Source organism: Labrus bergylta, chromosome 8 (assembly GCF_963930695.1).
Source record: "Labrus bergylta chromosome 8, fLabBer1.1, whole genome shotgun sequence".
NCBI lineage: Eukaryota > Metazoa > Chordata > Actinopteri > Labriformes > Labridae > Labrus > Labrus bergylta.
Genome location: NC_089202.1, coordinates 18,424,287 through 18,451,027, shown reverse-complemented (window position 1 = coordinate 18,451,027; position 26,741 = coordinate 18,424,287). Strand labels below are relative to the sequence as shown.

Sequence of the window (26,741 nt, the reverse complement as noted above, 5' to 3'; positions counted from 1 at the left end):
TCCACAACCTCCTGCATGAGCTATAGGATGTGTTTCTGACTGATTAAGACATTTGATATTATGCAAGATGACTGGAATGAGTCCCAAAATATTAGGGAGGAATTAATAATTTTGGCAATAATTTGTTCTGGTTGTTACAAAGCTTCCTGTGTAGAAGCTATAGTCTGCACGTCTCGAGCTGTATGATAAGCTCCCCATGAGAACCCTTTTACAGAAAATTAGAGCTTCACTTTATGCGGCTGCTTCTCACTCTTTTAGTAGCAGACGCTGAGCTGAGACTAACATGTTTATAAATGGCTCATTAGTACCTCTGCATAGATACAACGTGTCTTCCTACATGGGTTTATGTCGCCTGCCATTAAGTCAGCAGACTGATTGAGTCAGATGGTGTTTTCTGCAGTGCTGGAACAATCTGCTGACACTCCCAGTCCTCCCAGAACTTCCATCTATGTGGGAAATCTCCACTCTGTCCTTACAGCCTTCTCCTCCTCATGGTCTGACAATTTCCATTCTCAGCAATTGAGTAGCCTAACATCTGCTCATCAGCAGCACAACCTGTCCCTCCACCTCGTTCTGTTTTCATTCATCGTCTCTCAAAACCCCGCGTGCACCGGGGCCCATATGGCTCCACCTGCCCCTCACTCACCCTCCCCACCTCTGTCCCTGTAGTTATTATGCCCGTCTGTCCCCTTGTGGACTGTTTTCTCTGAGTACTGCAGCAACACCGAGCTGGCTATAAATCACATTGCATTATCACCGCGCCGTGCTTCGCCTCGCGCTCTGCCCGCCCAGCGCGCGCCTGCGATTGGCTGAAAAGGCTCCTTGGCCAGCCTCTCCGAGCGGGACATCGGTGCAATCGTAAATCCCGCCTCCTTCCTTAGGGCCGGTGATTGGGAAGAGGGCTCTCCTTGAACTGTCAATCATGCTCTTTTTTTTTTTTTTCTTGCGCGCCTCGCATTCAGTGCTGCTCCCTGCGACGCGCGGAGTGCGGAGCGACGAGACGCGCTGCATACCAACAGAGACGTACAGGGGGAGCAGGCTAATTAAGGCTCAAGTGGCGATCTGCGACTGGTCCGGACGCACAGACCCCCTCCTGTTCTCTGACAAAAAACATCTTGATGTCAAGTCAGTTTGAATTTCTTCTTTTGTTCTGATGCGTTTTCTAAAAGATTGTCTCTTTGCTTAAAGGCAGTCTGAGACAAACTAAGTGTCTGGGATATTTGTTTTTATTTTTTTTAATCTGCGCTGATATTCTTCTGGCTGAGAGACTCCATACAGGATAAGACAAACAGCTCACCTCTGTGTCTACCTTTCCCTCTAAAGGAAAAGTCAAGTGGACTAGACTGATGTTTTCGTCCAGTCACATGTAGAAGAAGCGTTGGGACTATTGCTGTTGACATTTATTCACTGGGTCGTTTTTTAAATACACTGATTCCCTGCAACGGCACCATACGGGAGGAATACCAAGACACATTTGGCTGCAAAAACAAGCAGAAAATCAATCAGAACTCCATCATGGGCTGCCCCCTCTTGCGGAACGCGTTTGCTGGTTTGATCCTGGTTTTGCTGTCGAAAGGTAAGTTCTTACCAGCTACTTTAGAGATGTGTTCGCGGTTCTGTGCTGATGCGCATGTATCGCCTTTCATTTTCTGAAATCGGTTGTGGAGGTGAATACTGATGATGAAGAGAAAGAGAAGAGGGGGGGTGGGGGGGTACCTGCCTGTGAATCACGCGTGTCTGCTGTGCCACTGCGCTCTAGTTTTTCCATTTGCTCATACACAGATTTACAAACGCAGAGAGAAAGATGCTGCAAGTGTGTGCGTGTGTGTGTGCAGAAGCGCGTGCATGTGAGCGCAGTGCCAGGTTCATCTCCAAGCCAACCTCGTGGTTCACTAGGAGCAACGAGTGGTGCATGCTAAGCTGTTTACTATACAGCAAAACACAGACTCCCTTCCACCAGTCTTCAGTGAAAATTCCTTTACGTGACGTGAATGGCCCGGGAGCCCACGCTCACGACTCACCGCCAGTGCAATGCGAGTGTGTGGTGGGGGGGGGGGGAGGTTGTGGGAAGTGGTGGTGGTAGGGTTAACGTAAGCACGAGTAGAAGCAATGCAGGGGGACTCAGGAGAGAAAGACAATGTTGTGTTCTCTCACTTCAAATCCAAGGTCGAGAGAGACAGATGGAGATAAATGGTGAAGGATGGACGGTGGGGGGGCTAAGAGGAGGGGGGAGGGGGGAGGGGGGGGGGTCAAACTAGCAGTGTGTTGTCAAGCCTAATTTCCCTCTCTTATCCAACATAAAACATATTCCCTACTGCTGAAGGAAAGAGACACGCACATTTAATTCATCAGATCAGAAATTCCTGGGGATTAAACCTATTCCAGCGTGCAGATAAATTGCACCAGCAGAGCATTCAGATGGCTTTTTAAAACTGCTTCATGTTTAAAAACCCAAACAGAAATTGTTATGTTGTTGTGACTGCCCTCAGAGAATGCTGACCAGGGACTATTTACAACCCTCTTGCATTTTTCATCATTTCATCCTCTAATATTCTCACTGTGCCATGGGATGTCCCACCATATATTAGCTATGCACGGCCTTCTCGACATGATTCCCCCCTGCTGATGTATCACGTATCACACATACACACACATACACGCACCTGGCTCAATTAGTGCCTAGCTCTCTCCTATGGGAAATCAGTATATAAATAAATTACTCCGGCCCTTAATAACAATAATTGATGTGTCAGTGCAATAAGATGTGAGGTTAACAGCCTGCAGATGCAGACGGGCTATAGCCTCCTGCTCCGGAGCTCCTCGTGGGCAGGAGAAACCCAGCTGGTCATGGTTGGCTCACCACAGCGAGCCCCCTTCTCCACAGCAGGCGGAGAGCAGACGGACAGCCCTGCAGGACGCACACACCTCACCAACACAAAGGGCCTCAGCACCACACCAACCACAAACACACTGAGACTCATTTCAGCTCTCAGCTCTCTGAATTTGTAACCTGTTGGGTTGTTTGGGGGGGGGGGGGGGGGGGGGGGATGTGACGGTGTGGCCAATCGTGTAAGCCACAGTTGAAGAGTGATTGGATATTGATGTGCACATTTCAGCACATGTGAATCAGACCCATCACGTAGAGGGGATCTCAGCCTGCTGCTCTGAGGAGCTGTATAGGTCCACAACACGTCCATCTTTAAGCATGCATTATGAAGGAAGAACATGGCTGTTAAAAGGCCACTGTCTGTTTCTTGATGAATCATGCAGCAGTGGAATAATCCTTCTTATCTGCAGCCCTGAAAGTCCAACCAGTGTCAAAGTGAGGCTCATATGCTCAATACTATGGAGCAGAATGTTTGTGAGGTATTATTGACAGTTTAATGATGTATTAGACACAGTCACTGAATGCTTGCACGGTACTTCATTCAACTTACAACATTTCTTCATCTTGACACTCAACCTCTTGACGTCATGCACAACACATATTTATGAAGTCAGAGTGGCATTTGATTTGGCACACCCTCAGAAACAGATATTAGAAGGTGTCTCAGAATAGTGCTTAAGCATTCCAACCAGGTTTAAAAAAAAAAGCACCTTTTCTTTGCTGTAAAACACAATCAGAGCAGTCAGTGGTTTCTGACTGGCCTGGCGTGTGAAAGCACAAACCTATCCATGGATGTTATGTCCAGCTCCTGGCACGCCATCATGCTTTTTTACTTCCTCAGTCATTCTCCCCTTTTTCTTCCACTTAGAATATCCAAGAGCCAAACCTCTGGAAAGGTGGATAGCCACCCACTCATGCATAGAGTGAAATATCTGTGTATTTCTGGAACACAAACTGTCTGCAATGAATCAAATCCTGTTTCATCTTTGATACCAGCAACTGTGAGGCTTTGCTGCTTTGTGGATAATGATGAAAAAAACATATATACACACTCATCCCCTTGAAAAATTGAACAATTAAGTCTCCACTCAAAGGATTTCTGTTATGACAGAAACCTGCAAGATCTGATGATGAGAATAATGCTGTCATTGATTCAGTGAAAAGTGAAGCTGACAAGAGAAATTGCCTCTGCTTACGATGCCACCTGGGTCGCAGCGGAGGGCGTGTAGGGTTACATTTGAGGATATTATTTGAATGCTATATTTAGGTCTATGAGGAACAGATTTATGCCTCACGGCCACCCATTAATGCAATTATTGCAGGAACTCTGACTGGCAAACTATGCTATATACCACACATGTATGCCCCCAATGGTCCAACAGTCCAACAGATGGATCTTCCTTGCAACATGCACCGCTGTGATGGAGGGTTTGGTAACAGGAAGTGTGCAGGGCAGGTACACAGGTGAAAGCAGGCGGGGTCACTTTGTAGCCCGCCATCCTTCTTGTTTCAGCAACATATGGGTGCCAAGTGGGGTCAATGCTTGTTGCACATGTTAGCACGTAGCCACCCTTCTTCCCTGCCCCCCTCACACACACACGCACACATGCACACACTCGACTGGATCAGCAGCCTTGGCTTGCAGATGAAGAGCAGGGAGATGCCAGCATCAACAGATGCCTTGCGCTCCTATTCTGGAGGGGCCCCTGCTTTTTTTTCCCTCCCTTTGAAATCCATGGTTTCTGTGGGCTGTTGTTCTCCATGTTTGGCTTAGAGATGCTCTACCATTTTGGCAGGTTTTATTTTTCTGCAAGTGTTTGAGTGAGAGGGCTAGGATTTGGTCTCGAGAGCCTGCAGGGACAAGGGTTGGAGGTAAAACCAGCCTGGAGTGGGTCTGTGGTCTGAAAGTTTCCCCCTTGGGTTTCACTTTTTCTATGACTGTTGCTGCTCTGTGGTGGCCTGTGATGCTGAGCCTCCTACATCTTCCACTGAATCTCTTTCTCAAACATAGCAGAGCAGAGATAGTACACAGAGAAAAACAAGATGTGTTCTGCCCTCAGACTTGTATAAAATGGGCTCCATGTTGAAGAATAATTAGAGATGAAGTTGGTGTTTGTTAAAATACTCCGTTTTGATTCATTTCCAAGAATCGATACTGGCTACTGGAATCCCAAATCCACAATAGTCTTTCAATTCTGTGTCTAACATACAAACTGTAAGAATCTTAAAAGTATAAGAAGGTATTTAAGTACTGTAATGGAAGTTTCTTGAAACTTTTTCAGATGTTTGGTTTGGAAGTTTGTGGGATGATGCTCAGAGATGTATTACGAGAATTAAACAGTCAGTCCCTATCCAATCAAAGAAATTACCAAGTGGCTGTTTACGCCAAGCCTGAGAATAAACTGTTAATTATTCATGGCTGCTGGTTGTTGAATGTTGACCACAGCGTTATCTTTTTCCCGCTGCAGACTGTTCAAAGATCTTTTTTGTTGGCAAGTCTTGATCATCACACGAGGGAGTTTAGAAACGTAATAATGTGCTTCTATGGCACGCTACAAAAGCCAACATTTCATTACGGATTCTTTTAAAAATATCTGATTTAGCTTTTTTTAAATTAAACACAAGAACAAATTGGCGCTTCTCTGGTAACATTGATCATATGTGCTAGCATTTACCAAAGCATTATGCAACAGACCAATCCAATGAATGATTGAAAGGAATATCTTCAGATGTCAGGACATCTGCTTTCTCCTATGATTCTGAATAAGACAACCTCAACCTGCTGTTACAAGCTAATTATATTGTGCCATCTTTGTGTGAGGGTCACAGCAGATGTCAACCAAAATGTCATTGACCACACCCACAAAGTCTTTCGAAAAGGTCTGAACGATGAGCTCTTTTTTTCTTCTAAAGAATATTGTGAATGTTAAATAAGACTCTACTTTGATAACACATTTGCATTTTACTGTTTCCAGGCCAATTTCCCAAGGCTTTAAAGTATGTTTCCATCAAGGCAGAACTCTGAATAAATCATATTGCAGTATAGTGTTTCCAGTGTTGGGCTCTTACATTTATGCCATCAGAGTAAGAATCCATTAGATGTTATCTGTCTAAAGCCACTGAAATGTTTGAAAATGTGCCAGAGGATTTTGAAAAGAGTCAAACACCCACTGAATCTTTAGCAGAAACACTTTACTATGACTTCTACCTTCTGAAGACAATGTCAAAGAATCATGTCCTACCAAGAAACCGATGTTTTTACCAGATTGCAAGTTATTAAGAACATTTAAGTGAAACCAGTTAACGTCTGCTCTTAATGTAATTCACAGGACTTTTATATGGATTTCCCAGAGACAACAAATCAGACCCTTTCTCATGTAAAACATGAAGAAAACCTTCAAATCAGGAGAGAGCTTGAATAACAGTAAAAAGTAATTCTAAGGGAACTACAAAGGCTGTAACCCTAACCCTAACCATAACCCTAGTGATCATATTGCATGAACTTAAAGGATTGTTTGAATCTTGCGCACCTTGATACTGTTTTCCAAACTTTAAATACCCTGATACGCAACTACTATGCTATTATACTCATCAATAGTATGGAAAAAATACAGAAGCTGCATCTATTTCATAAGAGAGATGCATAGAAGAGGAATTAATCCATCAACAAATTCCAAGCAAACACAGTGTCTAATTTGCACAAATACATTGGCCAGATGTTGCCAAGGCAAGCCCGGAGGGACATATTATTTAGACAGTGTATGTTTGCTTGCAAATAAAAACTACAAATTAACATATTTTGGGTGTTTGGGACAATTTTTTCCCGTCTTATTGAAGAAGGTATTGATATGGCTTGGTTTTTACTAGTATTATATCAACGTTTTAAAATGACTGGATTGTTACAACCCAACCCCTGGACATTGGGAATCTGCACGACTCTGAAGGAAGCAGCTGGAAGTCTTGATCCGCAGATATCAGTGGAAACACCTATTGACCGCAACACAGAGGAATGTTTGGTGATATTCATTATCTCGCCCTCACATTGTGGGTTTTGCAGCATTTCCAATTAAAGTCGAGACAGAGATGAATAACCCCTGCGCTGTTGACCCTGTGACCCACCAGAAGCTGAAGCTGAAGCTGAACTCTGCCTCTCGTAGCATTAGCAGCTATCTGGCCAGAGCAGTGACTGAGAGGTCACGGGTTCAAATCTTTAGGGGATGGTTAACCACAGTGTTGGTGTGGACGAGGAGCACCACCTCCATGCCCTTGAGATTCCTCCTGTCTGTTTTGATAAACACTTCATCGAGCCGCACATATTGGTTCGGGGGGTTTGGCAATTACACATGGTGTCAGTATCATAAATAATGATTACAGCTAGGCTTGTTTGCAATTATAATTACAGTTATAATATATGGAGTTCAGCCTGATGGAAAGGGACCAGTGGCGCTTTCAGCCCAGGACAGGTAGTTCTGCTGTGTTTAATTACTGTTGTAATTCGCTTCGTTACAACCCCCACTTCGTCCTTACCGAGTCCCAGTCCCAGCTTAAAGACCTGCGTCGGTCTGGCTGTGAATATTAACATTAAAGCTGCGGGTTCTCACTGTAACAAATGTAGAAGGTCTATGTTTTATTTAGTGCAGGGAAGGATCATTCAAGAGGGAGCAGAGTGGCTTTAGAAGCAGGTAGAAGTAGTGGATCGTGTACTCACACCAACCACCACCCACACACACACACACACACACACACACACACACACACACACACACACACACACACACACACACACAGGGTAATAAACGTATGCATGCATACACTGCGGAATAGCTTCTTCACCTGAACCTGTGGGAAGATGAATCTCAACAATTCCCTCACTAAAACCGTGAGCCGTAAATCAATGGAAAACCATTGGAGCTCAGCCACAAGGGAGATAAGGCCACATCTTTTTATATTTATATATATACATTTATATATATAACATCAAAGTGTGTATTAATAACTCCCATTGATCTCTGTTCAATGGCGTTCATAAAGAGAAAATTGAGTATCAGCTCAGCGCAATTTCTTCCCTTTGGTTAAGGCTGCAGATTGAACTGTCTGCAGGGAAAAAAGAGACAGAGAGAAAGAGATGTTTTCTTGTTTGGTGATGTGCAGATGTTACACATTTAAGACGGGTGAATACTGTTAGAGGGGGAGAGGGAGGGAGAGAGCGCTGTGTGATTTTCTTCTCTCTATCCTTCCTTCTAGTCTTTTTTTGTGCCAGAGAGTTAGCATCATTGGAAACACAATTCAGATTAGTGCGGGCGGCTCGTCCTAGGGGAGCCGGGAGGGACGAGGGTCCCGCTTCTCTCCCTGTCCTCATTACCAAAAGACAAGGAGCTCGCCGGCAAATCAATGGGAAAGGCTTAGGCGCTAATGCAGGCCATGGCTGGTGATGGGACTTAGCCTTGTGTGTGTGTTTCAGTGTACTCATGTGTGATATCTTTCTCTTGTGTCTGCGTGTGTGTAGAAGTTTAATCATTTGGGCTACGACAGAAGGCTGGAGAAAAACATCAGTTTCAAACGACTGCTGAATGGCTCGCAAATGGAGTAACCTCGAAACTCCCGCTAAACTGTGCTGATGTTTACCAAGGGGACACACGATAGCACGGGAGCCCTTTAATTACGCAGAGATAACGTCAGATGCATCGGTGCGTCCATTAAGGATGGGGCTATTGCTGTTATTATTGTTATTTTAATTGCTTAGGGCATTGTTACCATGACTACAACTACTTCAATATCCGCCAGTTGTGTACAACTTCCTTCGTACTGTCAAAAAAAAAAAAAAAGAGCAGCCGCTTAGTGTTTCCTGTCAACAACCCCCTGCGGCAGATACTGGCATCAGAATACGCCGAACACCCCGCCTGTCTCACCGCTCAATCTGCTCCGCATTTGTTCTCACTCTGACTGATGCCGCTGTTGTTCTCACATTTACCTTCATCCCACACTCTACTGTTGTTTACACAGGTAAAACTACCGGGTGCAACAAATGCTTAATAATGGTTTCATGTTGTGGATTTTCAGCCCCCACCGTCGCTTCTGACATCTCACGGCGCCGGAGGTGTTTCTGGGTCTGTGCGGAGGGGAAGACCGGGCATGAGGGAAGAGAGGGAAATAAATAAAACTGAGGAAAACAGATCAATAAATATTTCAGCAGCTGCTCCCTTCACAGACTTCTCCTGAAGCCATGAGAGGCTGATAGAGAGAGAGAGAGAGAGAGGGAGAGGGATGGATAAAGTGCAAGAATGGAAAAAGAGAGAGAGAGAGAGAGAGAGAACAGGGGTAATAGTGTTCCAGACTCTCATTCAAAGAGAGAGATGGAGGGCGAAAGAGAGAGACGCAGAATGGGGATAATTGTGTCCCAGACTTTAATAGACAGAGAAAGAAGGGATGAGTGAGGGGTGGAGAAGCGACAGGCAGTGCTAATGAGCATCACATACCAACATTGTCTCCAGTGGCAGCAAAAAAAAAACAAAAAAAACCCCACATACGAGAGGCCGGGTCCCCGGACTTTGGCGCGACATAATAGTGACTGTAAGAATGTCTCTCTTCCTGACATTCTCGTAATTCAAATTCCTGTCAGGTGTTAGCGTCAGACCCTGTGGTTGTGTAGTTTGTGCAGAGAGCAGTTCTAAATGATAATGAGCCGGTCTGTAGCTGCGTTTGGCTAACATGTAGTTGGGAATCAAGTGTGGCCGCTGTGGATGCCACCGCGTGCCAGTCATTAGCTGATCGGGTTCTCACATTGCAAAGACATTAGCATACACAAATAGACTTGACATTAAAGGTGCGGCTATGTGTGGTGTGATATGTATGTTTAACGTGGATAGTGTGCATGTGGGGAGAAAGACAGAGGGCGATTATGAGGGTGGACGGCTGGAGAGATGGAGAAGTTATAAAAAAATGATTGAAGGAGGGCTGCTGGGAGGAGGCGAGGGAAGAGAGACAGATGGTGTGAGGGGAGAAGGGGAGGAGGGATTCAAAGAGCCGCAACAGGCAGGGATCGAGAGATTGATTCTGCAGGCGAATGATTAGCTGGTATAAAAAAAAAAAAAAAACATGAATACTGTGTTTGGGTAATATTGCCATGAGTGGGAGTCGTCAGATTGTTTCAGGGTCACTTGTTGTGTGTGACATTGTGTCGTTAAGGAGCCAGGCTAATGTGATGTGCCACTGGTTAGCGAGTCAATGCAGCGAGGGAGCGTACCGCTAATAAGACGCTCATGCAGTAGTGTCCATGTCCTAATCAGAGCCAGGTTTAGAGCTTGTCAAGAATCCACAGGTTGGAAGAAACATTATATTAGACGCTCTTAGAAATTGTCACACGCACAGCAATCAGATTCTATCATTATATGTTTCTGTTGCAATTTTGCGAGAAGCATTATGGTAAGAACACACCACGCTGATGCCCAGCGGTAGTCGGTGCTTGGCGGAGTTGTTGCCCTTCACTGTGTATGTGTAACGCTGTGATTTAGAGATATTCCACCATTCTGTTGTCACTGAAGGCCGGCTCGTGGCTCCAGCTCCAGCTCCAGCTGTGAAGGCGCCGGTGGGATTTCCTTGTAATAAAACGTCCATTTTAGCGCCACATCCTGCCAGTAAGTCCCAGTTAAGCAGAATCTCACCAAGCGTAAGGCTGTGACAGCCCATAAATGGACCTCCAGGAAAACGTTTCACAGTGTTTGAGGAAGATTTTCATCTCCTCAGGGTATGTGTTGTTGGAAACTGCTCCACATGTTTTGAAGCTAAAGATCACAGGAGTTTCTCTTGAACAAAATATCCACTACGAGATTGTGATGCTGTTATGATAATTGGTATGTTAGGTGAGATTTCATCAAACATTTGTGCTGCAATAGACCATTAATTGGGTTTGGGAGAAGACACTGCTGTGTTATTGTATTATGATATTTCACTAATTAGATGTGGGCCTGGATAACGCTAAAAGCCTGCGCTGCTTTACCCACTTTTGTAATGCAGAAATTCCATTAGCGTCTGGGGGTGGCTGTGAGCGCATTACTCTACTCAGACATTATTTAAGACATTTCTAGGATATGGTGTGCTTTTTAAATTGTGCTTCAATCACATTTTATTCATTTATTCATGGGGGGGGGGGGGACATGGGTGAAATAGTGCCGTCTAATTTGTTGTGTAATATCATTCCTAGGGTGCCTCTGTGACTTCCAAAATTCTGATCAAAAATTGTTTTCTTTAGACATTTCAAGGCTGTGGATCACTTTGAAAACACATGTCAAACACTTTTTTTCTTCTCTCTGGTGTTACAGCAGCACTAAACATGAAGGAATTTGGCCAAATTGTACTCATTAAAATGAATATCATCCCAGAGATTCAAGTCAAATTTCCAATTAAAATTCCTCTTCACTCTGTCCTTGTGGAGCTGCTTTTGAATCCCAGTCACAGCACACGAGCAGAACAAATGTAAATGTATCAATATAAAATTATTGCCAGAAAACCGACTCGCCCTGTCATCCGCAGTGTCCTGGGTTAATGCTGTGTTTGATGTACGGATCAAATATGGTGCTGCAAGAGCCAAGCAGGTTCAGCGCATAAACACGAAACAAACATTTGAGCAATTCTCCCCTCAGAAATGGGTCTGTGAAATCATTTTGTCTCAGCAGCAAAACATCACACTTGCTCCACATCAAGGGGGAGCCGAGTGCATCGACGTGACCTTTATCTGGCCGACAGACCTCGGATCCCATTAAGAAATAATGAAGGTGTCAGAAAAGGGCAATTAGCTGCTTAATGTTGGACAACAGTACTCTAATACAACATTCTTCTGCTGACAAGTCAATATCTGTACCTGACAACAACTTCTAGACTTTGAGAGACAAAAAGAGTTAATGGAACGGCTGACTTTATGCACATAAATGTGTTGATTTATGTCCCTTAGCCTGTTTCAGCGCCGCTTTAAACTCCAAATTGTTGTGTTTTTCTGCAGTGTAGAAAAGTCTGTGATAGATATGCCTTTAAACAGTAGTACGGACTGAAATGCCCCGTCCTAGACTGAGTGATGATGTGATTAGAGGCCATCAATACAAAGTAAAAAGTGTGAAGGTTCAAGATAAAAAATATTGGAGTTCTGCAGAACAACAGAACAAAAAATCAGTATCAGACAGATGTCAGAGCAAGACCCCAAATATTGAAGATTTAAATCCAACCGTATCTGATCCATGAGATATAAACAGCCCGTTTCAAGGCTTGTTATTAAGCGTCATGTTGGCAGATTTATCATAAATACCTCCTTTATCAAAGCTGCAGTTACCTTTTGTTTGTTATTTGGGCTTTGACAGCTGTAATCAGAATTGATCTGTATACTGCAGGGAGGCAGCTAAATCAGACATGACAAATGTGGGGCAGACGGTGCAGGTGTTTTCTCAATCAGGCCGACGTGAGTGATCCTCCCTTGAATCCATCATGATCAAGCCTTATTGACACTGGGCTTCTATTAAGATTTTCTTATTTTTTTTGTTGGACAGGCGATAGAAAAGAGAGATAGCAGCCAGGCGTCTACAGCGCGAAAAGTTTCAGCAAATAATTGCGTTTCAAATCAGCCTTACAGAGCATTTATTAATCCAACATTGTCGGACAGAATTCGACTGGTGGTATTGATTCTCCTTTAATTAAATTTCTTCTCTCTCTCTCTTTTTTTTTTTTTTTTTTTTTTACTGCTCTGATTTAGTGTGGTGAATTAATGTGAATGCAGTTATGATGGCAGGAGAAGCCTTGCCTTAAGGTTCAATTATTCCAGACACTTAAAGCAGAGATATCATGTGTGTAATATATAATTCACTTGATTCAAACGTGTCTAAAAACATGGTAAGAAAAGAGCTGAATATGATGCACTTATGCAAATATGTTTGACATTAGGGGTGGGAAAAAATATATTAAATGCAATTTATGGTCGTCCTGACTCGTGTGATACAATTATCAAAATGGTTGGTGGCAAATATCAATATTTTAAAGGCACAGTATGTAAATTCCACCACCAGGGGGCTCTCAATCAAAACAATACCAAAAGATTACATTGAGACTAGAGGGGAATTATGGGATTGATTATCTCTGCTATACTCCCAACCCCCAATGAAAACCAGCTCCCGAGTTGACCGTAGTCAATGTGAACGAGCGAAGCAGACCTTACCGACAAAGTGTCCAAATATCGTTTACATGACATTTTTATCACAGCAGCTCATGCAGTAACAGTACGGCAGCTTTCAGTTGCAATTCCTGCTTCCTTACGTAGCGGTCTTTGACGTAACATCCAGTGTTTCCACGACAAAAGTACATATGTCTGTAATGGCGGGTAAGTCATGGCGGCCGCCACAACAAGACACGTCCCGTTACAACTATAGAATAACAGATTTCTCTGGATTTGATAACTGTTGGAAATATTGGAGGTTATGAAAGTACTCAACAAAAAATGTTTTCAACATCAATTTTTATTTGTATAGCGTCAACTCATAACAAGTGTTATCTCAAGACACTTTACAAAAAGAAGGTAAAATACCTTACTCTTTGTCTTTTAACATTAGGCAGTTTTTAGGTTTAGTCCATTACTTTAGTTATTTAAATGTAAACCTTGTATAAACATATATATATGTGTACATATTGTACGTTTCATTTTCATTTAAAAAAATCACAACACTCTAAACAGATTTTCTCATAAATTTGCCTAATAATGTCAGTATTCACGAGTATTCACAGTGGTGCTCATGACATGAATGAGGGTAACATGAGAGGAAGTTAATTGGCCAAAGAAGAAGTTGACAGCAGGATGAAAGAAGAAGAAGAAGAAGAAGAAGACAGCGGGATAATGTTTCACAGCGTTGAAAAGAAGTTGGTGAATGAAGTGTGATAAGAGTAGATAACTGATATCGAATTGCAGCAAATTAATATATTAATGCTGCTCTGTGACATTATAGTCTTCCATTAATTAGATACCATCATTATATGATATTCATGAAAAAGATTAATAATCGCAGAATCTAAGTATCGTGATTTTATTGTCATCATGTGAATCATACTGTATTGTGTTTTTTATTGTATTGAGGTTGCCCTATGTTTCCCACCGCCATCTGACATCATGTGCTGAAAAACTTGAGCCCAAGTCTGTCATTTAAGGCCTCATTTCTGCTCCCTTCATGGCAGAGAAGAGGTTTTAATTCTCCAGTATAGAGATGTCTGTTGTCAGCATTTTGACAGGGCATGAGTTTGATGTAGCACAGCAATTCTCCTCTTAAAGCATGGACTTCTAAATGAGCAGAGATTCTCTTTTCACAACAGTGAAAGCAAAGACGGCACACCACAAAGTTGTCTCGTCACATAGTCCGACCGGCTTTGAATTTCTTTGTCTTTGAAACGGCAACATTTCCATCCAGAGGACAGTGATTACACAGGCAAACGTAGAGCTGGATATCATTTATTTTGCAGTAGAGCTGAATTGATCGTAATGTAAAATCCAGACTGTATGCGTTCTTCTGTACAGTGCAGCCCCGGGATCCCCCCGGCCCCTCTAACTGTGCCCACTCACCCGATCCTTCTTCCTGCTCTCAGCTCACTCATAAAGACACACACTCACAACCTACAGCCATCTGTTTTTTTATTTTTATTTTTTATCTGGGGCAACCTCCTGCCTAAAGGGATATGGACATATGTGATAAAAGGTGCCATCAGAGTTGTCAACCCTCTGTGGCTGCCCTGACTACCTGGGGAACACCACATCTTCACATCTTGTTATAAAAGCAGTGCATCTTCTGCTGTGGAGCCCCTTGTAAGGTACTCCCTCTGAGACCATTTACAGGAAACATGCCAATCATAAATAGCTTATTTGGAGTCATGCACTTAAAGGATGCCCTATAAAATCCAAATTATGAATTCCATGATGACAGGATGATATCATTTTCTTGATGTTGTTGATAGCAAACATGTTTAACTACTAAAATTGCCACATAGTTGTATATCTCTGCGACCTGTGAAGTTGTAGATTAACAAGTTTATTGTGCAAAAAATGAAAAAATCCTCTTTTGTCTTCAGTCTGTTTGGCTGATAAAAAGGATTCTGATGGAACGTTGTTGTGTTTGTTGTGACAGTAGAAAACGCTTTAAATGTTGATGTTGCCACAGAAAAATGCTATAAATTCTAAAACATGTGCTGCTTCACACACTTCTGCTTCAACCAGTCTGTACACACTTCCCAGGGTTTCAAAGTGAGGACTCAAGATCTATCTGTGTCGCCAATTGAATGTTCAACAATACATGAAATACACTCACATATCCCCTCCAGATTCTAAGCTGGATGAGGGCAAGGAATTTTTTTACAGTGTCACAGTGAAGTTGACCTTTGACTTTTTGGATAACAAATGACATTACTTTATCATTAAATCCCAATAAATATGTGTTAAATTTGGTCTCTATATATATGTGAATTCTTTAGTAAGGGCAAAAAAACATGTTTGTGAGATGGAAATCATCTTGACCTTTTGTTATCTTCCTCATGGATGATTGTACCAAATTTAAAGAAATACCCCCTAGGTGTTCCTGGAATCTTATGGTCCTGCTGGTGTTATCTTTGAACAGATGTTAAATGTGTGACTTGAGGTCAGTGAGGGACACATCTTTATTGGAACAGATGCATTATCTGTTGGAGTTGGAAGTGACAAAAGGTATTGGAGAAGGACAATTTGTAATCCCCAAAGCTAAGTAAACCATCATTTGTATTAATTAATGGTAGACCAACGCCACAGTGGCCTTGACAAACCAGCATCCACCGGGGTAAAGCTCAGTGGTTAAATCACGCATCCCATCGACAGAAGCAATAGTCCAGGGGTCCTGGGTTTGATGATGTCATGCCCCGCTCTCTCATCCTTGTTTCCAACATGATCCAATTTCCTGTCCTCTCAATGAAGGCATAAAAACACAAAAAGAAAGAGTAGGCTATACAAAATGAATGTAGGTAAGGTAGAGACTTGTATCTGTGGCTTCTACATACCAGGAAGTGGATGGTGAGGCATCAAATCAGTGAGGCCCTGCATTAAATCAGCTAATTGGTGGGGCTTAGAAAGGGTAAGGAACCTCCTGGGATGGACTTAGCATGAAGGATGGATGTGCCAGATAGAGCTGGTTGAGGCAGAAGTGCACCATATGGGGGGCTTTGTCTGGCTGTGGTTGGTTGTTTTATTTATTAGCTCTGCCAGGTTGGTTGCCACACTCATTTCATGCCTGTGTTACTCCACCTGCATCTTCGGTTGGGCTGCTAATTTTAAGTGGCTTCATATTCGGGGAACATTTGCTTTCCCCCAAATACAGAAAACAAATTAATAAAGGAAAACCAATATGGTGTTTACTGTAATTACAAGTGATTTATAGTGGGTTTAATTTATCCATGTTAGCTTTAAGCTTTTGAGCTCTTCACACATTTGAATTTTGATCTCATATTACCTTTTAGACATTCTGGGTTGTTTGTTGAATATAAATGTACCTCGATTAAACTACAAAGTCCTGATTTGAGTCACGACTTACTGTGAAAAATCATTTCAGCTGTGCTGCACTGACTAATATTTACTTACATCATGTTCCCAAGCATTTTCGCTGTATTGCTATTTCGCATCAGTTACTCACCATAATGTCAAACACCTCTGAGTCAATGATTGATTCAACGAGAATTTGTTTGAGCGAAAATAAAAACACTGAACATGATAGCGCTCTTTTTCCAGCATGAGGCACAAAGAACAAATCCAGATTAGCTGAATTAAAATGAGATTCACACCTCGGTTGTGTCACTAGCTCAGAGAGTCAGCTCATGGTAAATGTGGCCCTGATCAAAAGGTGAGATGTTTTTAAATTGCTAGTTAGGAACCGAACTGATGTGTGGAGGAGTCTTGTGGCTCGTGAGAGAGCAGAGGGGTAAAGTGAGGAGTCTGACCTCTTGGCCAATCAGTGAGGATCAGTTTGGAGGGAATGAGAGCCTCTCAGCTGCAAGCCTCTTCCCTCAAATTGAAAACAAACCATAAACAAAGAAATAGGCTCAGCCCGGAGCATCCATAAAGAAGTCAGGCCGAAGGATTTGACACAAACATTCAATGTGGACCCACAATCTGTTGTCTCTCCTTGAAGGTTTTTTCAGAAATATGAGAAATTGCAACAAGTGCCTCTTTGAACTGAAACCTCATTTAGCCTCTTTCCGTGTCTGCTCCAGGATGACCTACCTGTCCAGAAGATTGTCTGAGTCCATGATCCAGGAGTTCAGTCCTGGTCTCGTCTCTCGGTCTGTCATAACCCACAGGGGAGACGGCTCTCTTTTTTTCTCTTATTCGTTTCCTCTTATCAAACAGACAGCCACTGCTAAAAGATTCATGCGTGTGGACTTTGGGTCATTAAAGAATGATCCTCTGCAAAGCTGTTTTTCACCTTCATAATGAAATCCAATATTCATGAAATGGATTTTCCTCTCTGCTCTCCCACTCAGTCGCTCCTCAGCTCCTGTGTTTGCTGGCGTATTTAGTCTGTGTTTGCACAGCCTTGTTAGGCTAGCACGGGTTAATGGTATCCTTAAGGCGCGTTTTCAGGCCACCTTGTTAATTAAACCGGGTTGACGGATGACCTTGCCATACATTACCTGTGTAAAGCTACGCAGAGTTAGGGCATATCTGGGCTTTTTCCAGATTGGGGTCAGAGTAAAGACCAGTTAATCAAACCTTTGTTTATGCTAGTATGGTACTCAGTATAAAGGACTTCTAGTTAGTGGTAGCAAGACAACATAATCAGATTGGTACATGTGTATCCAACACCTACAACATGCTCATTTTGACATTTAGATAATATAAAATCAGTGCTTTTAGATCATTTAGATCCTTTGTACATGTGCACATTTGATTTTTTTTTTACTGATGAAACATTAAGGATGTGTTTGTTGTTACAAGTCATTCAAGTATTTGTCCAGCTTTTTTTTTTTTTTCATAAACGGGGGTGGGGATGGGGGGCTGTGGCTTAGTGGTAGAGTCAGCCATCTCTCAGCTGGAAGACTTGTGGTTTGATCCCAGCGGCTTTGGTCCATATGTCGAAGTGTTCTTGGGCAAGATATTGAACTCCAAATTGCTCCCAAGTGGCACGACCAGCATTGTGTTAATGCTTGTACTTGGGCTAACCTAATATTGATGTGCACTTAACCATATCATATGATATCATAGAACGGGAATAGTTGATATAGACCCAAGCAAAAAACAGAAACATTAAATAAAGGACAAAAGAAACATATAACTAATAGATATTTGATTTATGATAAAGAAAAAATGATTAACAGTTAAAGGTAAACTACAGCTGGCTATTTTTTATATATAGCAGATATATCATACAGTATATTATAGATACTGTTTAATTGGTTGCTACAGTGTAATCTTTGGGAAATAAATCATCAAGCAGAAGCAAACAGAGCCAGTGTTATCTGTATCAGCCCTCCATCACCTTTATAGGTGTAGCCCCAGTTTTCATATACAGCAGAATTGGATTTCCTGGATGTATGGGAATCCAATAATCATATTACAACACCCAGACATTAACAAACACAAGTTCCTCCCCACTCACAACACCTGATATCCACGATCCAGACCACACAATGTAATAACCCTGCTGTAACACCAAGGGACCAGGGGAAAGATCTTCCTCTAATCAGCCTGCAACACACTCTGACAATGATGTAGTTCTGGATCTGACCACTAGGAGGAATCAGCCCAAAAACTTCAACCACTTCTTTGGCACTTTTGCAAAACATATCCACACAGAAGTCATTAATTAACATTTAATTATTCATCTGTATTGCCAGTTTCCATTTTCTCATTCTTCCACACCTGTGCTGGACTTTTATGGATGCTGGTTAGCTCAGCCTGAGGCGAGATAGTAGACAGCTCATCAGTATGGGTGAGAAGGGTTGAGGTGGGACCTTCACCGACTGAAAGGGAGAAACGGGTGGGCAAGCTTAAAAGCTTAAAGTTAATTAAATTAAAAATAATTTGCCTCTGTAGGTGTAAAAATGGCCATGTAGGCCTAATTTAATTTCTAAGGGTTAGCAGTCATACTAGATTTAAAATAAAAGCAAGTGACTGACACCAGTGTTGATACCGCAGGGCAGTATTTGCAGTTGAATATTCATGAAGTCATATTTGTTGTAAATGCACAAAAACCCCAAAGGGATCTATTTAATGCAAACTATCCTCCCTGCTATACTGAACTATGGCAGAATATGTAAAATCTGGAATCTCTGTGATTAAAATTGTGCCAACAAAATACCACTATCATCACTGGCATCAGTAGCAATTTTAATCAAGTCATCTTTTTTTTTTGTCATATCATCAAGACATTATGCCTCGTTTGATCCTCAGCACCTTCATTATGATAACCACCAACACTGTTATCATCCACACTGATAATCAGCCCAATCTTTCCTATCTCCTCACTGTTATCACCATCTTTATCACGGCCGCTAATTCCCCGCATCACGCTCAGCTCTGCGGCACTATTGTGTTTTGTTGTCACAGCGAGTCATAGTGTATTTTTTATTCCATCCCCCGCCCCGATTACACACTCCACTGAAGCAAAAGAGGTAATCCTCTCTCTCACTGTCTTTGATTTTATTTCATAGAACTCATTCCTCAACAAACCACCCCCCACAGCACACCCTGAACCTATTCCTCCACCCTCCTCTGGAATCTGAAGCCAATCCTACATGTGGATATCTGTTCTGACCGCTTTTCATTTGCTCTCCATCTATAGTGGTGGGGGGGGGGGGACCTCTTACTCCATGTATGGAGTTGACTTGAAATGCTCTCAACTGCAGCCAACAGTTATGAAACTCTTCTCTTTTAAAAAATCTGTTTTCCATTTTCCGGAATACATTTTCCCACTCTTTCTTCTTCCCATGATGCTCAAAACCTGCAAGTGGTCGCAGGATATAAACGTCAACGTCCCCTCCCGTCCACTCGTGGTGAATTTTCCTGAATATTTTTTTGGTTCTCACATCAGCTCACCCCTAGTTCACGTGCAAATTTAGAGTACATGCAGCTCACCCTAAAGAAAAGGAAGTTAGCAGGGGTTTTGTGTTAAAGTACTATTTTTCACCTGTCCTTAACAGCGTGAAGTTTTTGCCTTGAAATCAATGCTTTGTGTAATTTTGCATATTCACAGTATAAACAAACAAACAACATGATATTTTATATATATGTAATTAAACCACCTGCTTGTAGTGATTTTTTTCTGAATATTATACTGCAATCACACATCAGCTTAACCTGGTTTCACTTGGATATGATAGGGGCCTGGCAGGTAAAAGTCAGGGTGAAAAATGTGGCTGTTTTCATTCACACATGAGTTTTTGTGCATATGTGAAAACATCATTACTGTGCTCAAAATTCAAAGCTTGCTGTGCAGGCATGCTGTCCTGTGTGGAGCTGTTTGGGATGAAGACGGTGTGTATCGTGCTTACAAGCACTTGAAATGGAAGGGCAGACTTTGTTTCTGTTGGCACTTTACAAGGAACATGTGTGTAGCCATAATAACCAGGCCTATTCTCAGTGTGAATCTAAGTGATATCAGAATTCTGCAACAGGACTGATAAGGGGAACATTCACATGTCTGATTACAGCATGAAACAGCATGTGTGTGTGTGTGTGTGTGTGTGTGAGAAGGATGGGTCAGGACTGCGATGCCTTAGGTCTTTGAGCACAGAAGGGGGGCGGGGTTAAAAGGTCAGCACAGGGTAAGCTCTCCTCTCTCGCTAAAGCGTGACTCACCACAGGAAGAGGAAGCCAGCCGAAGGTCCAGCCAGTGTCATGTGCACCCATCCACCCTCCCGAGGGGACCTCCACCCACAGAGGCAAACACCTCGTTATCTTCTTCAACGTTATCTCTCTTACTGTCGTCTGCACCTCTGTTGCTGTCACTGCAAGGGAGAATAAAGTCATCACACCCACACACACACACGGTAGCGGGAAGGGGAGCGCCGGCTCCATTAACAAGTGTTTTCTAATTGGCTCTGAATACTGACAGACAGCCGTGCGCCGTACAAGAGCAAGAGCTTTCTATAAATACAGTCTAACAGGCTTTCTTTGCCTCGTTGTGAAGTGTACAGAGGCGAACACACACCTGCCTCCACACAGACGCACACATGAAACACAAGTTAGAAAAACAAGTGAATAAATCAGAGCCTGAGTATATCTGGATATCTGAATATGTATTTTTTTCACTCTTTTCTTTTTGCCTCATCCGTTCCTGCCTTCTGCTTGATCTTTCAGCCTCAACAGGAAGAGGGAAATTGAATTAAAAAGTGCTTTTGATATCTCTCCTTCACTGCAGATAAGTAAAATGATCAGACTGTCAACAGGATGACTTCCGCCTCATTTTTACCCTCCTCCCTCCTTCTCCTTGCCCCCGCCTCCTTTCCTACCCCTCTGCTCTGATTGGAATCTGGAAACCCATTTGCTGTCTTGGTCTCAGACCCAGCTCAGGCCGTGTCAGGTAGTCTGAGCACGTCTCCCCTCATCCCCCCCCCCCTCTCCTCCCTTCCCCTTTTTTCTCTCTTATTGCTCTCTCCTTTCGTCTTTATCCCCCCGCCGTCTGCTGCAGGCTCTGTGGAGAATTTGCCCAAATTACCTGTCATACTGGCAGCTACGTGTAAATAAGCCCGGAAAGTGTGTCGCTTTTCTCAGTGTCCCCCCTCTCCCCCCTTCCCTCCCTCTCCTTCTCGCTCTCCCCTCTCTTCCCCCCACCTTGACGCTATCTCATCTCACTTCTAACAGCCCTTCCCCTTCTTTTCAATCCATCACATCTTTCCCCCATTTTTTTCTTCTTGCCCTCAACCTCAATCTCCCCTTGCTGTTTATACCTACATCGCCCTTTTTCTACGTCTCCCGTCTCACAGTTCGCTGGAAAAATCTTTGTGATCCTAGTGGGGAGAATGAGTTTGTTACCGACTCTGTGGTAGACACCGACATTTACTGCTTATTTAGACTCTTGGCTGTATGAATTAGAAATAACAGCATTTGGTCCACTGTCCTGTTTGCTCTATACATCTTTTTTTTCAGATTTAAAAACATGATTCCTTATTTCAAAGCGTCATGTTAAAAATGTTTAATTTAGCAAATGTACACCTGTTTTAATGGTTGTTTTGCTGCTTCCACATGTTGTTAGTCGATATAGGAGGAGGCAGAGGTGTGCGAGTGAGGTCAGGACCAAGCACTCGGTTCAATTTCTGCTTTGGAAGGTGTAATCATCTTTCACCCAGGGGTTACAGGTGCAAAGACTGTGATTTGGAGGGAGGGAAGCTGGAGGGGGATGTTGTAGGGAAGTGGAGAGAGCGATAAGAAGGAGGACATGGAGAGAGGCAGCTCTTAAACCTTGTCCAGGTAACAGAGAGCCAAGCTCTCACCAGCCATCGTAAAAGATTTATCCAGCACCTCATCTCTAATGATTTTTAACTTATAGAACTAATGATTAATACCTCCACCAATTCAAACAAAAAGCTGGGCTGCGTCATTCAACCTAATGCATTGTCAGACTGATTCAGCATGGGCCAGCTGAGCTGTACAAATCACAGAGGTTTACCTGCACAAATCCAGGAAACCAGCTCTTCCTCTGATATTCAGCTTTTTGTCTGCTCTCCTCCTGAAGTCCAAAAGCCCACTTTCAATTATCATTCCGTCTGGGATTTCATGCTGCGCCTCTCTTTCTGATCAGATAATTCATACATTTGTTCTCCATTTAAACCTTTTGTGGGGACTCTGAATGTGAAGGTTTGCAGAGACGATGGCACCTGTTAGCTAAAGAGGGCTCAATCACGAGCAGTCACGCATCACCTCACTGGGATCCCACCGTGTGGGAAAGAGGACAAGGTGTACACACTGGACGCAGTCTGCAATGTGGGACCAGTGTAGCTCTACTAATTGGAGATGGCTTGCGGCTCTGGTAACATCTAAGGAGATGTAAGACGGGTATAAAACATTAGGAGGAAGAAGATTAAGACCTTATAGTATCTCAGTATGTCTAGGCATATCTGTTGTTCTTTGAGGGAACTTCGCTTGGGGCTTCTGTACAATAGGGAGTCACATACACATTCCCACATGCATCCCTACACAAACTCATGCTAATCCATGAGCAGTAATGTAATGCATGCATTGGAGTCCCCTGAGGCATAGCACATGCATAGGGAAAGATAGCTAAGAGATAAATTCCTCCTTCCAGTGAATCCTATTAGCATACCTGTTGGAAGAACGCACCTCAGCGCCCTTTTTTCATGTGTGCCGTTTTCTCAAACATATGAAAGAGCAGATAGAGGTGGGTGAATATTTGTGGAGGTACAAAACAACAGGCGCTGTTCCCCTGCTGTAGCATCTCTAACTTGGGTAGCGTTTTCTCTGAACTTAAAAGGCAGCAGTGGATCTTAGAGGCAAAATAGGGTTGCAGGGGTAGTTAAACCCAGCTGCACCTCCAGACTCACAAACAAACTGATAGCAAGTAATCGTCTGTTGCAGGAAGCATCTTACGATTCTTATTTATTTATCCTCCGTCTGCAGGAATCAGTGACAACATACTGAGATTGACGCCTTTGATCAATACAGCTTTCTGACTGCACACAGCCCTATTTACTCTGGTCTCGCAGACGCACAGCTGCCCCTGTTCTCACAGAGCACGGAGAGGCCGCAGGACCCTCTTCCTCACCTCCTCTATGGCCCACTGTTAGTTTGACAAGCCAAAGAAGGGCTCGGTTTCTCCCACGCCTCGTGTGCCAAAGAATATGCGCAGCACAAAAGCCCAAACAAACATTCCCAATTAAAAGGCATTCATGAAAACGTGGGAGTCCGAGAGAAGAGAAAACATCCTATCCGCATATCCTGCAACATCACAGCTAAGGAAACATGCATTTTCTAATGAGCTCAGGATGAAAATTCTCCACCATGCCATGTTGGCTTTTCATGGCTCGATTTCACATCCATTTATCCGCCCCCTCACAGCAAATGGGCTTGTGAATTTATGCTTTTCTGCGACAGTGGTGCTATCAAAGCGGAAAGCTGCCTTTGGATGGTAGAAGAGATAATAAAAGGGGTGTACGACTGGATCAATACCACAGCACTCACTTGTGTTCAGCCAACAGCATAAAGGTGTAACCGAGATTGAAGTGCTTGAGCCAGATGGCAAGAAGACATGGGCCCTGTAAAAAAGTTTTGTAGGTTTAATTTTGTTTCCATCTCCTGAAATTGTAATTTAGATGCACGCTGCCTGGACATCCTTGGCTTTCCTGAAACGGTGCTGCGTTATGTTTACGCTCCACTGCCACCCAGTTGAATGTCTTCCTTTCTTTTTTTTTTTTTTTTGTTTGATCTTTTTTGTTTGTTAGTTTTCTTTTCACTGCTGCACACAGGACACAGACACTGAGGCGGAGCTGGATCACATACAGCTTTGGCTCTCAAAGCTGATTGAATTCCTAAGCCCATTTCCCTTCAGAAAGGGAACGAGAGAAAGCAAAAAAAAAAAAAAATGATGCATCTCTTATACGTACTCCAACACAATCTTCTGCCTTTTCATTCTCTTCCACTTTAACTATGTTACAAAATCCCAAGCTCCGATTGAATGATATGACCTTCTTATTCTCTCTAATGTTGTTCTTAAGATAAGCCACAGCTTTTCTTTTCAGCCGTGAGAGCAAAAACAAAAAACTTTCATTTGATTTCCCTTGCAAACCTAATTTGAACTTTTTAAACACAACGAGCTAAGACCCGGCAGGGTTTGAGTTATTGATTTCAGCATACTTCCTTGTAGAGAATGCTTCGCAGCTGTACAAATGAGCACATAATGGTATCCCCATGATGCATTCTGATTGGATTACTCCAGTATTCAGGAAGACGCTTGCTCAATACGTTGGCAGCGCAGTATAAAGGAGAGTGAGTGGACATGGTCAGATTGGGATTGATTTGGCAGTTTGCGTCACTGGAGCGCTTGTTACCCCGTGGTGTTTCCCTGGTCACCAAATTATCCTGAAAACCCAAGCAAATTAACCTTAATGTCTGTTTTTAAGAGCTCCACTGATGGGTTTGTGTGGTTCTGTCCAACTAGTGCATCATTTATGTTGATTTGGTGGGGGAATCTTCAGTTAAATTGTAGCTGTAGTGCGATCTGCAAGCACTACAACGATAATACAACATTATACTGTAAAAACATTTGTGGCACCCACCCTGACTTTGATGTCAGAGGAAAATTCCTGTCGTGTGAGTATAGCAAATAAATAATTCTTCTGTTTGTTTGTTTTCTTCTATAACTGACACATAAGGGCATTTCTATCTGATGTGATTCCCCAGGCAGATTAAAGCTGCTGCTCAGTAGGAGGCCAAAGCCTGTCCACGGTAGCCTTCTGATGCCAAGAGGGGTCGCGGACGCGCCACAGAGAATGGCTGCGGTCCCGTCAACCACGCTTTATTTTATTAGGAACAAAACTGAGTGAGAGTAAGAGGGGAAAATAAAAGAAAGTGGAGAATGGGGAGAAAGAAAGACAGAGGAAGAATAATGGGAGTATTTGTTGCAATGGAGACGAGAAGTCATGGGGGCGTCAAGGGAAAACATCTGCTGATGATGGAAACACTGAAGAGCATTGTTAGCCTTGCTGGAGAGTAGTGCAAATGAGAGTTGGGGGGGGGGGGATTCACAGAGGGGGATAATGAGGTGGTCAGGGTTGAAAAAGCAGCTTTGCATTGTACAGTGAGGATGAGAAAGAATCAGAGAGGGATACTAAGAAAAAAGGAGAGTTGAAGTGGAGGTTGGCTCAACTCATATATTATTGCTGACTGTATTGATTGAGCAGGGAAAGTAGGAAAAAGAGAACTACTGGTTATCTTGAAACCAAGAACAGATGGATGGGAGGATGACTATAGTGTTTTACAGATGAATTAAGCATTTATTGTCCACAGTGAAAAACATCCGCGAGCCTTGTGAGTTTTCCCGAGCACTGTATATAATCCTAACTTTGTAAACATCATCTCTTCATAGGATTACATAAGGGAGTGATTGTTATCCCTCCAGGTTAGAGGCAGATGATCTACTAACAGAATGATTGTCATCAACACTCCCAGGGAGGCCAAACTGCGTGTTTACCATTGCTGATTGTTTTTTGAATGACTAATACAGGCAAATACAAAATGGTTGTTTTTGTCAGTACCATTTCCCCCCACGGGCCACAACCTCTCGCAGAGGCAATTAGAAAATCGAGAGAAGACGTAGACATGCGAACAGAGGGTGTTGTACGTCTGACTCTCTCTCTCCTCCCTGGGGGGAAACCACAGTCTGTGACCTTGAGCAAGGTACGCAATTTTCACTCAGTGAGCACGGGACAAGTGCAGCAATTGCGTTAACCAGAGAGTCTTCTCAATGTGGGAGTCATCTCATCAAGCTGACATGCAGATAATAATACGGCTGAAATAAGAGAGAGAGACAAAATGTTTGGGAGGAAAAAAAAAAAGCTCTCAGCTCAGCACGTCTGTCTGCGGGTGAGCTCTCGTCCTTGGCCCCAGCCGTGATTTAGTGCATGTTTGTGTTGATTCCCTGCGATTGTGTGCGTGCCTGCAACGCTCCCTGACAATGTGCTTTCCGATTGTGTGCCCGTGTGAGCGTGCGCGTGAGTGATCTGTGGCTAGAGCCATCCCTCAGGTGTCTGATATCTGATCGCCTGGATTGATCGGCCCAAGGAGAGCGTGACATTCAGCTCGTACTATCATGCCGCTAGCTGGCCCAATAAGTCTGTGAAGCAGCAGCGGTAGAGCCCTTTGTTA

At 43.2% G+C, this 26,741-nt stretch overlaps 1 protein-coding gene across 1 annotated transcript in view; it reads left to right on the top strand.

Annotated features, from left to right (window-relative positions):
• The first annotated feature begins 960 nt into the window (after nucleotides 1–960).
• The window catches only part of iglon5 (IgLON family member 5), a 112,444-nt gene continuing 86,663 nt past the window's right edge, over nucleotides 961–26,741 (top strand). The window contains exon 1 of the mRNA XM_020633524.3: nucleotides 961–1,576. Coding sequence (XP_020489180.1) covers nucleotides 1,516–1,576 — 61 coding nt within the window. The 5' untranslated portion in view covers nucleotides 961–1,515. The remainder of the gene's footprint in view (nucleotides 1,577–26,741) is intronic.